Source organism: Sarcophilus harrisii, chromosome 3 (assembly GCF_902635505.1).
Source record: "Sarcophilus harrisii chromosome 3, mSarHar1.11, whole genome shotgun sequence".
NCBI lineage: Eukaryota > Metazoa > Chordata > Mammalia > Dasyuromorphia > Dasyuridae > Sarcophilus > Sarcophilus harrisii.
In genome coordinates, this window is record NC_045428.1 from 25219930 (window position 1) to 25236457 (window position 16528).

Here is a 16528-nt window from a genome sequence, read left to right on the forward strand (position 1 = left end):
ACTATGGAGACTGAATATAAATCAAAACATAGTATTTTCAACTTTTGTTGTTAATGTTATTTGTTTTCTTCTTTTTTTCTGTCGTGTGTTTTCTTTTTTGCCCTTTTGGTCTGCTTTTTCTTGCACAACATAAGGAATATGGAAATATGTTTAGAAAAATTGCACATTTAACCTTTCTTGCTATCTAAGAGAGGGAGGAAAATTTGGAAGACAAGGTTTCATAAAGGTGAATGTTAAAAACTATGCATATATTTGGAAAAATAAAAATCTATTAAAAAAGAAATCACGATTTTGACAAAAAAAAACAAAACCAATTAAATAAACATAAATTTAGTACTTCACAAACTCTGGATGGCAGACAAGCTGGCCTACAAGCTATTTCTTCAACTCCACATTCCATCTCTTGGCTTTTGCATAAGCTGTGCGCTATGCTCTGTGCCAAGAATGCCCTCATTTTCACCTGTATTTCTTAAATTTCCTAGCTTTCTTCAAAGGCCAACTTCCTCTAGGAAACTCTGATATATGCCCTACCTTGTTAGGATCTTCTCCTTCCTTGAGATCTTTTGGACATATATCTCTATATATACGCATCCTTTGTCCAAAATAAAAAAAAAAAGTTACTTGAGAGCAAACACCATTTATTTCTTTTGAATTTTTATCCCCAGCATAATCCCTGGCATGGAATCAAAACAAAGAGAAGGGAAGCAGCCAAGATTTCAATCCTGTTTCCCATTTATCACTTGTGTGACCTCATAAACCTGCTATTATTTCTCTGGGGCTCAGTTTCCTCTTCTGTAAAATAAAGAGACTGAACTGAATGACCCCTAAGATGCCTTCCAGCTATAAATACCAATTCCTATGACCATCATAACTGAAGCTGGAGTCCTAAGGGAATGCAAAGGAGAGAGTTGTGGCTCAGCAAAGGCTTTCCAATTATTTTTGTCATTAATCAAAATCTCTTGGATACTCTGACCCTTCATAAGGTCTAAGACCCCAGGTAGTTACATTCAAGTCCCAGGTTGATTAGAGGCAGTAGTAGATAGCAAAGAGATTCCTGGAATTGAAGCCAGGAAGACATTTGTTCAAATTTATTGGACACTTATCTGTGTAGCTATGGGCAAGTTTATGCCTCAGTCACCTCACCTATAAAATTAAGAGATTGGATTTAATAATTTCCAAGGTCCCCCCACCCAGCTCTGAATCTGATACAAGTGTAGGACATTGTCATTCCCTGTTCCCAACTCCCATCCCTATAAAAGACATGCAAATTTCACTCTCTATGATTTTGCTAAGTAACTAGAGATTTTTCTAGTGTTCATGGTTCCATAGCTCTAGGAGGGACCTCAGGGTCATCTTCTAGTCCAATTCTTCATTTTACAAATGAGGAAACTTAAGACTAGTTAATTAAATGAGAAATTAAATGAGAAATGAGTTGCCCAAAATCAAGGGTGCATTAAGCAGATGAGCATGGTCTAAAATTTAGATTCTCTGACTCCTCCATGGTGCCATAATAATACCTTGACCCTTTTACAGACTATTCTATCAACCTGAATGGCCAAGTCATTGGAGATGAAGAATGCCATGACTTTGCAGTGACAGCTCAGAAAATCCAAAATGTCTGATTCTTCTCAATAGATGATTTCCTAGGCATATCAGAAGAAAAGATCTGATGACTAATCCTTTTTTATGGCCACATTGAGACTACTCAAAAAGGTGTCATTGAGATACATTGAGATACTGCTTTTGAAAAATACACATATATTATCCAAAAAAATTAGGCAGTGGGGAAAGTTGTCTGAAATTCATTTAAAATGAAAAAGGTAATTGTCAAGCCTTTTAACTCCAGCAAAAAAAAAAGGTATATCTTGGGCTCCATTAAGCTATCATAAAATTTAACTCAGTCCCACCTTTCTAATATAGAAAAAATAAAAATCAACCTCCAAGTGACATATATAATTATCTAGCAGAAATCAAAGAGGATGTTCAAGAAAAGTTCCAGTTTCCACACAAAGGTTTCAAAGACTCCCTCAAGGTTCCATCTGAAGTAATTTGGGGGACGTTTATTGGCTAACAGAAATTCTGATGAAAGCAAAAAAAAAGAGTGTCCCTTGAAAATATCGAGGTGGCAAAAGACAAAGCAGAACCATACCGTGGAGAATTAGCTGACCCAGAGAAAATCTCCAGTTCCTCTTTTAGTCACTTTGACAAGACAAAGCTGTAAACAACTCCTTTCAATGAAGGTCAATAATGTATAATTTAGCAGTGATCGGGTTGCATAAAATCCATGCAGAATCCAATCCAATCCAGTTCACTGAAGTTTGTCTAGGACTCAAGCTGTAAAATGGTACTCACCCCACTGTGAATGAAGCCTTCGTTGGTAATATGGGTGCAGGACATGGTGAGCATTTTCTGTACTGTTATTCCATATGAGAATTTCCCCATCATAACTCCCTATGGTTGGCAGAAGAAAAAGTACAAACCATCAAAATTGTGATTAGTTTAAAAATCTCAGTGTACAGGTTAACATGAACAAAAGTGTTTTTCTTATCAGTAATGGAACTTTATCTTCTGTTATGGAGAAAGGGGAAAAAATTTGGAAGTCCCCATGATAAAAATGAATACAATTAAATCCTCAATACCCAATGCTCTCTCCTTTTTTTGCCTTCACTTCCCTGTCCTTTTTTCTTCTCTTATGTTATTTCTTCCTTTTTTTGCTATTCTTATGCCTCCTTTATTGCCCTCACCTTTCCACACACATTCCTATATACATACATATATACATATATGCATATGTATGTATAAATTTCTTTTCCAATACTACTAAAAGAAGTACAATGTTAGTTCATGTGCTAAGACTGATTCAGATCCACCAGGACTACAAAGAATGACGATATGTCATTGAAAAGTGAAATTCATACTCTGAACCATCTGACCTTCATTGGATTTTGTATATAAATAGAATGTGAAAATCTAGCCATAGGAAAGTGTGACTGAAGTTACATAGTTTGGGGCTGAAATGATGGGAATTGGAATCAAAAGGGACTTTAAAGGTCATCCACTCCAACTTCTTCATCATACAGATCAAAGGAATCTGTAGTATCACAGATCCAGATCTGGAAAGAATCTGAGACACTGTCTAGTTCAACCTCTTCTCTCTCCACATGAGAAACTGAATCACACAGCTAGTGACAGGGCAAAAATTTGAAACCAGGTCCTCCAACTCCATGTCCAGGTAGCTTTCCACTATATACCAAGGAATAAGAAATAATGATGAAAGAAGATGGAAGTGAAGGAAGAAACATTTAGGAAAAGCAAAGCAAATTTCTCTTTAGACAGAGTGATACAATTTGAGGCAGTTCCAATAGTCATTGTGGTATCCATTTTCTTTAGTTCACTTTAGTCCATGAGATCCATGGAACTCATAGGCAAGAAGTACTTTTAAGTTACATTAATAAAATAAGACTGAATGAAGAGGTGCTTTATTAAACAACTATTCAAATACTGTCCAATTTAGAAAGTAAACATGATTTTTCTTAAGAAACTATGGTGGAACAATATGTTGTATATTTTAAGGAACTTACAATAAGAACTGTAAGTATCTGATTTGTGTCCTTCATATTCCAGTGTCTCCAGGGACAACATGGTCTAATCAATAGCAAGTTAGCATTTAGAATCAGGATCTACCTTGCTGTGTCAACCTAGTCATGTCATTTTAATTCTCAGGATCCCCAGATACCTCTCAAAGATGATAAGGTACAGATGAATTGTGATCTGATTGATGGAGGAATTCTCCCCATGAGGAAGCAGAGATCCCCACAAGTAAGTGATCAGAAATTCAGACTGAATCTCAAATCACATTGTAGAATTTACCCCTTAACACCAAACATACCCAAGAGAATTTAATTAACAATTAATTTCTTGAAGAATCAACCTTGTTTTATTGGTCTTCAGTTTTTGGAGAAACTTTTATTCTACTTTAAAGATCTATTTCCCTTCTGGTTCAAATTCAATATACTCATCTTCCTTGGTTTTAAGAGTTTGGGGCCATCATAACTTGCCTCATTTTATTACTGATCTATTCTTTACTTTTGTTTTCTAGAGTTTGTTTTGTTTATTTTTATTCAGTCTGCTGAAATATGAACTCATTGCTAACTTTTTATGAGAATTTGTCCTCATAACAACTTTCTTTGGCAAGAAATGATGTAACATTTGGACTGTATAAGTATTTCATCTTAAAACAAACCCATCTACCTTTCCAAAAGCTCCAATTTACTCATGTTATGGAACAAAAGCTACAGCCAGAATCTCTGGAGTGTAGTCTGGGCTAGACTTTATTATATAATGATGGTACTTTAAGTACTAGCCACTAAATGAGGAAATTACAATCTAGCCAAGAAGCCTTTGCAATGTAGCATGGTGTGATGGAGAGTGCACTGTCTCCAGAGTCAAAGGACTCAGTTCAAATCCTTCCTCTGAAGTTTAATGCCTGTGTGATCTTGGGGAAGCTACTTACTCCATTTTCTCATCTCTACAATGAAAGAATTGGACTAGACTGATTACAAAATCTCTTTTAGCTCTACATCTATGGACCTCTGTATTTTCCTCATCTATAAAATAAGGAACTATGAGACTTCTAAAGTCCATTTAGGGTCTATAATTATAATTTTATGATCCTATCGAGAAGAAAAAAGCAGGAGGAAGCAAGAGAGGGAAGGTCATGAAATAGCAAGAACATAAAACATGTTCTCTTCTCCATAGAAGAAATACTCATTTTACAATGAATACATCGTGAATTCTTTTGAGAGGGAAAAAATTTAAACCTTCAGCATGGATTGGCAAATTAATGTTTCCTGACCTGTAACTAGAGTCTGTGGAGGTAAAAACGCAGCACATAAGATGTCCTCACGATGCTGTGCCCCTCCTTTCCATTCTTCAGGCTGAACCAAAAATGGAGTGAAGTCATGAAATCTGAAGACAGTAATTGTCCTAGGGAAGAAGATTAAGAATTTATCCACATAGCCAAAGCAGAAGGGACTGCTCCTCATCTGTGGGATGTAATTCAAGAACTGACAAAAAGCTGTCAGTGGAAAATTTTCATTCACCAAATATTTATTCGCTACATATTGCTTGGTAGAAGCACCTTGCTAAATATTGAGAGTGGTACAAATATTCAGTGAGACACTGTCTCTGACTCTTCATTTTATTTGAATTGAGGACCCAGTGGGCAGACTGGGAAAGTCTATGGACCTCTCTCCAAATCACCTTTTCAAATAATTGAAGGAAATTCTGCTTTAGAAAATTATATATACATAGAAAAACACAGGATATGTGTCCAAGGGAAGTCAGTAAAGAGTATCTAAATTACATAGAGGCAGTAACATAATAAGCCTAAAAAAGATACAATGATACCAAATTGTGCAATATCTTGGAGACTAAGCAAAGAGATGTAAATTTTACATGGCAAGCAATAGGAAGCCACTAAAGACTTTAAAGGAAAGGAGTCCTACAATTGGATTGATGAAGTTATCTATAGACAAAATTTAAATGATCATTAAAACTTGTGAAGGCTAACAATTTTAATTTTTTTTTTCCTTCTGATAAAATTAGTTGTCTCTCCAAATCTAGTTAGTCTGGTTCTTGGATGACATCATTAGCTTGCAGTGAAAATCTTTTGATGTTGATAGAGTGGTTCAGAGCTTTATACTATTCTGGCACAGCTTTCAAGACCCCCAAGTCACCTTCTTTCCATAGTGAGACGTCTGCACAGAACGTTAGTGGAAGAAGACATAGATGTATCCTCTTAAAATTAACTGGATATTGGAAGATATATTTATTGGGATTGTGGAAATTGCTTATTAATTAAGATATTATAACTTGGCATGAATTAGCCTATCAAATTAAAAAACAAGTAACAAAACAAGACACTGAGGAAATATTACACAAGATAGGTAAGCTTTGATGAGGTAGCAGCCAGGAAAATGAGTGATGAAAGCAAACTCAAATTCAAAGGGAACTTCTGAGTATCGGGGTAGAGGTCGGAGTAGGACATTACGTTGAGGGACAGGGGACAGTATATCTCTCCCCAAACTATTCTTCCTTCTAAACTTCCCTTTTACTTTCATCAGTCCCACCATGTTCCAGTCACCCAGTTTTGCAAACTAGATGTCACCTTATCTTTTCAGCCTCCTTAGCCAATCTACTGCCAAAAACCTATCAATTTTACCCTTGAAACATCTCTCAAATATGCCCCTATCTATCTATCTTATACTTCAACCAAACTACTACAGGCCCTCATCACCTCATTCTTAGACTATTATAACTGCCTGCTGGTTGTTCTCCCTGACTCATCTTTCCCATTCCAGTTCATTCTCCACTCAGCAGTCAAATTAATCTTCCTAAAACACAAATCTGACCCTGCCATCAACATCCTACATTTGATAAACTTCAGTGGCTCCCTGTCATCTCCAGGATCAAATGTAAAAATTTTTTGTTTTATATTCAAACGCTTCACAGGCTCCTAAATCTCCAATATTCTTACACTTTTCCCATCACATATTTTACAAACTAGTGATGCTATTGTTCCTCAAACAAATCTTTCCATCTTCAGATTGCAGATATTTTCATTAACTGTTTCCCATTTCTGAAATATTCTCCCTTCTCAATATCCTATCCCCAAGCTTTCTTTAGGTCCAAACTAAAATCTCATTTTCCATGAGAAGCCTGCCCTGATCCTCCTTAAGGCTAATACCTTCCCTCTGGTGATTATCTCCAATTTATCCAGGACATATCTTGTTTGCAGGCAGCTAGACAGTAGAGAATATTGAACCTAAAATCAGGAGCTCAAAGGAGCTTCAGACATTTACAAGCTATGCAACCCTGAGCTTACCTGCCTCAGTTTTCTCATCTGGAAAATAATAATAGATACTATTAGCATAGTGCTTCAAGGCTTGCAAAGCACTTTACAAATATTGTTTCATTTGGGCCTCAAAACTATCCTAGCAGGAAAGTATTATCATTGTCCTCATTTTACAGATGAAGAAACCTAGGCAGAGAGAGAGTAAATGACTTGCTCAAGGTCACAAAATTAAATAAGTGATCTGAGATAAGATTAGAATTCATGATTCCCATTTTCCAGGTATGGTGAATGATATGCATTTTGTTACCTAGCTGTCCAAATGGAAAAATGAGCATAAAATAAGATAACATATGTAAAGCAATTTTCAGACCTTAAAGGCCTATATAAATGCTAGTGTTTTTTAGTAATAATGATTTAAATATCTAATATTTTCTTATCTATGTTCTTGTTTATTCTGTACACTGTACACTGTAAATTCTATTTCTTTGTATCCCCAGAATCTGGTACCATGATCTGCCTATTTGTTGTCCCTCGTTTGTTTTTTGATTATCTCCAACTCTTCATGACCCTACTTGATATTTTCTTGGCAGAAAAACTGGAATAGTTCCCTATTCCCTTCCCATTCCTTTTTATAGGTGATGAAAACAGGGCAAAGAGGGTTAAGTGACTTGCCCAGGATCACACAACAAGTATCTGAGGTCAGATTTGAACTCACCAAGATTAGCCTTCCTGACTTTGGGCCTGGCATTCTATCTACCCTGCCACCTAGCTGCCCCACTTAAAAAATCTCATTGAATTGAATTGCTAAAATTTGATTGGAAACATTTCCTTTAGAATTATTTTATTAACACACCTTTTATCTGATCACTCTCTCCAGGAGCCAGTGCTGAATTTGCCCACTTTCTGAAATGCTGATTATTAAACTAAAACACTTAAAATGACTCTCCCTTCCATCAGATCTGCAAAGAACTTTGCAGACTACCAAAAATGTGCAAAGTATCCTTTCTGATATTTGACCTTGAGTGTCAAAATACTGAGAAATTAATTAGCTGTCATCTTTTCCCTTAATACCCAATCTGAAAACCTTCCCCAAGAAATGACAGTTATCTTGAAATAGCCTAAAATCCATAACATACCTTCTATTTTAAAATAGCATTTTTCAAAGTGCATAGCTTCACTCACAATGTAGGGTATGTCTAGAGAGTTAGTGGCAATGCAGAGTGAGACAATTATCCAGATAATTCAAAGGAAAAGTATCCCCAAAGAGAAAACAAACCAAAGGTTGTTTCCAAGGTTGATAAGACTTGATATTTGTCATGATGGACTTTCTAGTGAATGCCCTCACTACATAACTATTCCAAATTTCACATCAACTTTGCATTTCCTGTGAGGTTCTTCATAAGTGAACCTCCGCTTTTTGACAATGATCCATCTTCTCAATAATTCTGAACTTAATGGACTTAATCTTTTTACTGAAAACCAGATGAGATTCTTGTAAAAGTGGGGAAAAAATTTCCCTGAGTATAATCCATCTAGGAAAACATGCTTCTTGCTAGCAGGGTTCAGGAAAAAATCATCATTAAAAAATTTAACACAAGTGATATTTCAAGGGGATGATTCTTCAGTTCAATCTGTGTTAGACACTGAAGATAAGATGATGACAGAAGGGATAATTCCTGCCCTCCAGGAGCTTACAATCTACTGAAGGATACAATATCAGAAAAGCAAAAACTGGCTATTTTGAAGAGGGAAAGAGAACACTAGCAATTGAAAGGGTGGGAGAGAGTCAGGATTCAATGCATGCTGGGTCTAGCTTCTATGAACTGTCTGCTAATACCATGAAAAGATTCTTCTGTTCCTTGTTGCTTGTTTTTATTTTGTGAAAGTTTGGTTCTAAAGAAAGATGATGCAAGGAGAGGGGGGATGAATCCAGTTCTTTTCAGAAAAAAAAAGTATTAAAATTGCTATTGATGCAAACCCCTTGAAGACAGGGCTGCTTTTGTTATCATCATCATTGCTGTTTAATTTGTACTCCCTCGGCATTTTGTATATTGTAGGCACTATTTAATAGATGACTATCATATTCTTTCAGATTATTCTGCATTACATTGGATTACAATGAAGCTAATAACTAAAATTAGGTTTGGGAATTGGATTATCTATGAATCTTGCTTCTTTATGTTCCCTTCTGCAAATATTCTAAAATTAGCAATAGCAATGAAAAATATTAGTGGATCCATATTGTAACTAAAAAGTGAAGCCATTTGAGATAGGGTGAATTTTGGTTCCATTATTAGATGACTGCAAAAAAATCTTATAGTTTATGATGGTTAGCTTTTCTACCTAAGACCCCATGAAATCCTTACACTCAAGTTACTTTCAAAAATTGACTTCCAAATTTAATCTGCTTGCTCACAGTAGGTGCTCAATAAAATTTGAGCACCTACTGTGAGCAAGGAGCCCTGTCAGCTGCTATATCACGAGTGATTATTTGGTTTTGGTTACATATTGCATAAAGGTCTCAGGCTCTTTTGCCTTTTTTTAGTATTTTATTTATGTATATCCTTATATATCTTTAGTGTTTTACCTATGAATTTTAAAACTGCCACAGGGATGGGATTAAATCTACATGACTAGAAAAGGACCCCAGGAGGGAAATAAAGACAAAGGAGACATAGAGATTTAGGCCATTTATACAGACAAATAATAATGATTCATATATATACAGTATGGAGCATTTCAAGGTTTGCTAAGTGTTTTATATATATTATTTCATTTCATCTTTTTATAACTTGGAGGAAATAGGTATTTTTCAAATTGTATGGCTAAGAAAATGAACGCTAGGAAACTTTAAGTAAAATGCCATGATTTGACCAAGAAGATTAGATCAAGATATTCAAGAAAGTGCATATCAATTAGTCCACAAGTATTCATTAAGCTCTCAGACACTTGGTAGGCCCTGGGGATATAAGACAAAAGTGAAAGAGTCTCATGGAACTTAGGGTCTGGTAAGGAAAGACACAACAGATGTTGTGTGTAAAGATACAAAACAGATGATCTAATGTGGTTAGAAGCAACTAGAAGAATCAGGAAAACTTTCATGTAGATTCTCTCTAAGATTCACATAGATTCAGAAGTTCTTCATCTGGAGTCTGTAAACTCTGGTTTGTTGTTGCTGTTTTTTATATTTTTATAATTATATTTCAATATAATTTGTTTCCTTTCCAAACCTATGTATTTTATTTGTATATTTAAAGACATTATTCTGAAAGAGGGGTCTCAAAAACGTGATGTAGATGATGACCCTTGGTCTGAGGTTTGAAGGAACTTGGGGATTCTAAGACATAGAAGTGAGGGAGAAAAGCTTGTAGTAATGAGAGATGGCCAGTGGAAAAAGCTAGGGGAAGATGAAATGGCATGTATGAAACGTGACAAGAAGGGCAGTTAAGTTGGACCATAGTGTGAGTAAAGGGAAGTTGAAAAGGAAAGTTAGGATTTAGTTGTGAACAATTTTTAACACAAACCTGTAGATTTTATATTTTGTCCTATCAGTATTAGGGAGGGGCAGCTAAGTGGTTCTATAGATAGTAGCCCAGCCTGGAGTCAAGAGAACCTGAGTTCAAATCCAACCTCAGATACTTGCTAGCTATGTGACTCTGGACAAGTCACTTCATCCTGTAGGTCTTGGTTTCCTGATGTGAAAAGTGAGCAAATCACTCTAGAATCTCTGCCGAGAAAACATCAGATAGGGTCACAAAGAGCCACTGAAAATAACAGAACAACAGCAACAATAGGCATCCAGTGGAATTCACTGAAAGAACTAATCTGTCATACCTGTGCTAAGAAAATCATGTTGGCAGCTCTGTGGAGGATGGATTAGAATGAGAGAGACCTGAGGAAGGGAGTCCAATTAAGATGTTACTGCAATAGTCCAAAAGGGAACGGGAGCCTGATTTAGAGTGGTATAGTTGATATAGATGCATTGGCTAGGTTGATTAATTCTGCTGGCTGATGTTTCATCAATCCATTTGTCTTTATGTATTTAGATCCAGTCAGAATGTGTTTTAGGAGTGCTGTTTAGAAAGAACTTGGTTAAATAGCTCCTAAGAAATTCAATAGTTATATAAGCCTGGGCAAGCCATAACCTCTCTGAGCTCCCAGTCCACACCTGTAATGAAGGAGTTGGACTAATTGGCCCCAATGTCCCTTCCAGTTCCAGAGCTGTAATCCTAGTTTTGTACTGACTATACCCTAGATGCCAGATTGTGCTTCCTGCACTCAGCATATTTCCTTCGCAATAACAAGAGGTCCTTTTAAAATTGCTCAAAGTACCATCACGTCAGTGCCTCTTGTTACAGACATCAATGCTCTTGGGGAGCCAGTTATCATGGCCTTCAACCTTCACCAAAGTATATGTGCTTTATAATCAGGAAATTTTAAGTCCAGGACAATCAATATTTTTAGTCTATGTCTACACGGGAATGCCAACTGGTTCTATAGCTTTGACAGAATTACCCAGACAACCTAATCAAATGATCCCTACTAACTGCTAGCAGTTAGTTAGTGAGTCCTTAGTGACCAACAGACAGAAAGATTAAACTCACTTGTACGTGTTGACAGAAGTTCATGGACTAATAGTAATAAAGGCAAAGGTTTCCCTTGGGTTTGGGAAGAGGTTGTTGAAGCTTAATTGGAAGTCTTCAGGTTATTTTTCTCAAATCCCTAAGCTTTTACAGGAGAGTGATCCGAGTTGTTTATGCCACACCAGGACTTTTGTAATTCATAAAAAATATTGACAATCCTGCTTCCCCTTTTCCAAACAGTTGATGAAAACATTTTTAGCCCCTCTTCTAAATTCTTCCAGTAAAAGAGATCCAGGCTCAGATAGTATAAAATGTATTCCATTTCAATCCATCTTTCTCAGGAAATATAGTTCACAAATTTGTGGAAATGTGAATAAACATCATAATGGACAATTTATTGATCCTTCCATTATATTTGAAAAGTATAAACTTTCATGACGGGTTGTGTTGCTTTTTCCAATTATGACTAATAGGTCACCAATAGTGACAGATTTGTCAGCTCTAGCTTCCACTCAAATAGATGTTTAAGGGTTTTCATTTGTTTCAGCCAAAAAAGCATGTTACCACCCCGAACTCCCAAGACTGCTTTAGAGGATGATTAGAGAGAGAAATTCTTCCATTCTTTTTCCAACATTCTCAAAGCTCCCTTCCAAAGTCTTTTTTGGTTCAGTTCAAATGAATTTAATCATTTAATCAATTTAATCAATTATTTACTAATTACTTAGTATTTAGCAGTTGTTCTTCTGGGCTCTGGGGATAAAATGTTAAAGCAAATAGCTGTGCCTTCAAGGAGCTTACATTTTCTCAAGAAATATGTACAGGCAAGCAGATACAAAATATATTCAAAGAAAATAATGTGGAAGGTATGGACTGGAGATGTTCTGAAAAAGCCTCATTTAGTAGGTGTCATAGCCTGAGTTTTAAAGGGAGATTTCCAAGATGCAGAAATCAGGAGGGATGGCATTCCCAGGACAGGGAACAGCATGTGCAAAGGAATGGCAGTAGGATACAGAAGATAGATACATGGACATAGGACAGCTAAGCATCCAAATGACAGGTGAGAAAGTCAGACTACTGATCTTTAGATTTCTCCCTCCCCCCAAGGCAATTAAAATTAAGTGACTTGCCCAGAGTCATATAGCTAGTTTCCAGACCTAGTGTTCTATCTACTGCACTCTACAGCTGCCCCTAGATTTCTTTCGAGATATTATTGGACTCAGTGACCCTATATGGCTCTAAGCTTCCAATTTTTAAAATTGCTTTCTTTAAAATGAGGCTATTTTAATCATATTATTGCTTCTAATTGTGGACTATTTATTTTAATGAACAAAATGATGTCCTCTAAATATTATTATTAAGTATCTATTGTGTGTCAGGCACTGTGATAAGTACTGGGACTTATTCAGAAACTGGCTTTCATGTTTTCAGTGGGAGAAGAGTAAAAAAATCCTTTTCTGGTAAGCATCCAAATAAACATTGGTCCCAGCTGGCTATTAAAGAAAAATTATGTCATTTTTGCCATAAATATATATATATATGGTGAAATGACATAATATATATGTTTGGGAGGGGGCTATAAGGAATTCACATAGGAACTCCCTCCATTGATGTATATCATGATTTAAAACTTACAGCTTTAGAGAGTTGCCTAGATCACTGAGAGGTTATACTTTACTTTGTCATGATCACCCAAAGAAAATAGGTCAGAGGCAGAATGTGACCCTCAATCTTCTAGGCTCTGTGATTAAGACACATTGCCTAGCCCACAGACTTCACCCTGGTAAGTATCTGTGCCTAGCACAGAGATGAATAGAATGCAAATTGCTGAATTAACTATGAGTCATAATGATTGCTCCCATGGACAGGAAGCAACTTGCCTTTGTGAAGCATATATTGAAGAACTGTGTCATAGTATTATGTAGAACAGTTTGGTCTCCTACCAAACAAAATTTCTATGGGAAAAAAATGATAGGCCATATGCTCCATCTGCTAATGTGTCTATATGCATTAGTGCTTGGATTAAAGGTCTTTTCTATAATTAATAAAAACCACTCATATAGCACAGTTAGTTGTCTGAGGACAGAATCTGATGAAGAGAGAGAAAAAAAGAAATTTTATCCCATACTCCCCATAAGCAATTAAAATGATAATTCGATAGTGAATAACTGCTGGCTAATTATCTATTAGAACAGTATTTTCTGTACTGCCAAATTTATGGGACACAGTATTTTCAAAATTCAGGCCCCTTTAATTTTCCTCATCTGAATGATGCCTTAGAATACCTGGATCTGCTGCAGTTCTCATGAGAAAAGAACAAAATATAGTTTCTTTCCAGATGAAAGTTGGGGAATGTTTCCATGAAAGCAATAAGTGCTTTATCAGGGCCACTTCCATATAACAAACTTTAAAATATTCCAACATACATTTCTAGTTGGCTATCTGCTTTTTGTCTTTTAAAAAAAAGGCTCAAATTATAACTGGAGGAATTGAAGAGAAGTCTTAAAAGCTTTTTGATTAAAAATTGTGACATTCTGGAAGGTGTTACTAAAGCAGGAAAAATAGGACCTCCTTTGGAGAATTTTTTAGAAGGTGCAAAACTTTTGCTTCAAACATTAATGTTCTTAGGAAGCAAATCACCCAAGCCAGAAATAAGCACCAGATGGCTTCTCCAGGTCCTTCTACATCCTATGATTCTCTGATCTGTCACTCAGTTGATAAGCAGTCAACTCCTACTGAGAATTCTCCTCATTTAGGTCACTAGTAAATGAATGACCCAGAGGGAGTCAACATTTCCATGTTCCCTTCTGTTTTTAAATTTGGAAATCCAACATAAAAACAGTTTCTTTACCTTCTTTCCAATCTTTTGTTACAAGATAACCAAGAACATACCTCTCCCAGCCTACCACTAGGATAGTCTTCTTTAGGACTAGGATCTGAGAAATATCCACAGCTCGATCTTGACCCACATTCAAAGTTTGATGACAATGTCCATTGAAATCCCAAATCTTTAAGGAGAAAAAAATTTACCTTCAGAAAAGGCAAAGAAATTATACTCTTAAATATTTCTCTTAGCAACAACAGTGAAGAATGCATTGGGTTTTCTTCTAGGAACAGAGTTTAAAATTAGTTCAAATATACATTAATTAAAGAGAATATACTTCCGTTTAAAATATTTATGGATGTCTACTCTATGGTAATTATTAGTGAAGCATTTTAAAATGAGTTGTTTCAAAGGCAATCTACCAATGAATTTAAGATAATTAAATATTAATAAAGAGATATTTTATTTCTCAAAGTCAGTTTGACTAGGAATATGGAAAATAGATGATGGAACATTAATGTTTTTGATTGGTCTATTTTTAAAAAATCAAATTATCAGAAAGTTCAGTAGGGATGTACATGCCTACTTGATACTCTTCTGCTTAGGAATGGTTTACGAATTATGGCAAATAAGTGCATCATGCCTTAAGAAATTTTGACTATTAAGACTAGAAAAACGTGAGATTTATATGAATTTATGTGAGATTTATATAAAATTGCTTTCTTTAAAATGAGGCTATTCTAATCATATTGTTGCTTCTAATTATGGGCTATTTATTTTTAATGAACAAAATGATGTCCTCTAAATATTATTATTAAGTACCTATTGTGTGTCAGGCACTGTGATAAGTACTGGGACTTACTCAGAAACTGGCTTTCATGTTTTCAGTGGGAGAAGAGTAAAAAATATTCTTTTCTGATAAGCATTCAAATAAACATTGATCCCAGCTGGCTATTAAAGAAAAATTATGTCATTTTACCATATATATATGTATATGTATATATACACATATATGTGGTGAAATGACATGTATGTGATGAAATGACATAATATATATATGAAAGTAATACACACATTAAATATAATAAATAATGGGAAATATAGCAACAAATCAATTGAAACTGAAAGGGGAAAAATTATGCTAAGCCTACAAGAAAAGGTAAGAAAAATACCTCCCTCCCTTCTTTGCACATGTGGAGGCAATATACTTAGCTACTGTTTGATTTGGCTGATATAATGATATCACTTTTACTGAATTTTCTTGCCTCTTATTCTTTCTTACAAGAAAAAAAGGTGTTTTTCTGAGAAGGAAGAGAATGAATCAGTCTACCAGTGTTTAACAAGCTATTTCTGGTATCAAGTTAGAAGCTATGGATACAAATGTAATGAATTGAAACAATACAGGAAGCTTATATTCTAATGGGGAAAGACAACTAACTCATATATAAATGTACAAAGCACTAATACAAATATAAATTAATATTTATATGATTATATTCATATTATATATGAATATACTAAATAACTAAAATATATACTAAATATATACAAGGTAGCTAAACATAATTTAAGGAAGGGAACTAGCTGGTGGAAGGTTAAAGAGAAGCTTCACCTAAATTATTGTGCTTGAGTTGTGTCTTAAAGGAAGAGAGAGGCTATGAGCAAAAGTGAGGAGAGAGAATATCCCAGACAGAATAAATAGACAGTGCAAAGGTACAGAGATGGGAGACAGAGTACACTGTGCAAAGAAGAGAGAAGGTCAGCTTTGTTGGATTGCAGAGTTTGGGGTAGAGAACAATATCCAATAGGGATAAAATAGATAGATAATATAGATAAATAGATAAAATAGAGAACAATATCCAATAGGGAAAGAAAACGTGTCAAATTTGGCAGCAGAGCATGTGGGTTCAAATCCCAATTCTTCTATCTACTAAATGTTTGACCTAGGGCAGACTATTTATTTTCTCAGGGGCTGAGGTAACTCTTTACAACTATAAGTTTACTGATAAGTTGCCAAACTTGAATTGATAGACAAAATTTCCAGTTCAAGTATTTCCTACTCTGATAAAATCATGACCCCCCCCCCAAAAAAAAAATCCCAAAGTTCATATGTATATTATAGTAGTAAACAGCAACTGGTATCATGGTCCCAAATAAATTAATAATTGCATAATTAATATTAGCTTATGCAAATCATATCCTATAGCAATATGGAAAGTGTGACCCATCTTGAGATCCAGTTTACTGTGATAATAAAAATAAATAAAA

The 16528-nt window shown here is 35.3% G+C and overlaps 1 protein-coding gene across 1 annotated transcript in view; it reads right to left on the minus strand.

Annotated features, from left to right (window-relative positions):
• The window catches only part of WDR49 (WD repeat domain 49), a 138285-nt gene that overhangs the window by 50485 nt on the left and 71272 nt on the right, over window positions 1-16528 (minus strand). The window contains exons 8-10 of the mRNA XM_031961115.1: window positions 14329-14444; window positions 4856-4986; window positions 2353-2451 (exon numbers count right to left, since the gene is read on the minus strand). Coding sequence (XP_031816975.1) covers window positions 2353-2451; window positions 4856-4986; window positions 14329-14444 — 346 coding nt within the window. The remainder of the gene's footprint in view (window positions 1-2352; window positions 2452-4855; window positions 4987-14328; window positions 14445-16528) is intronic.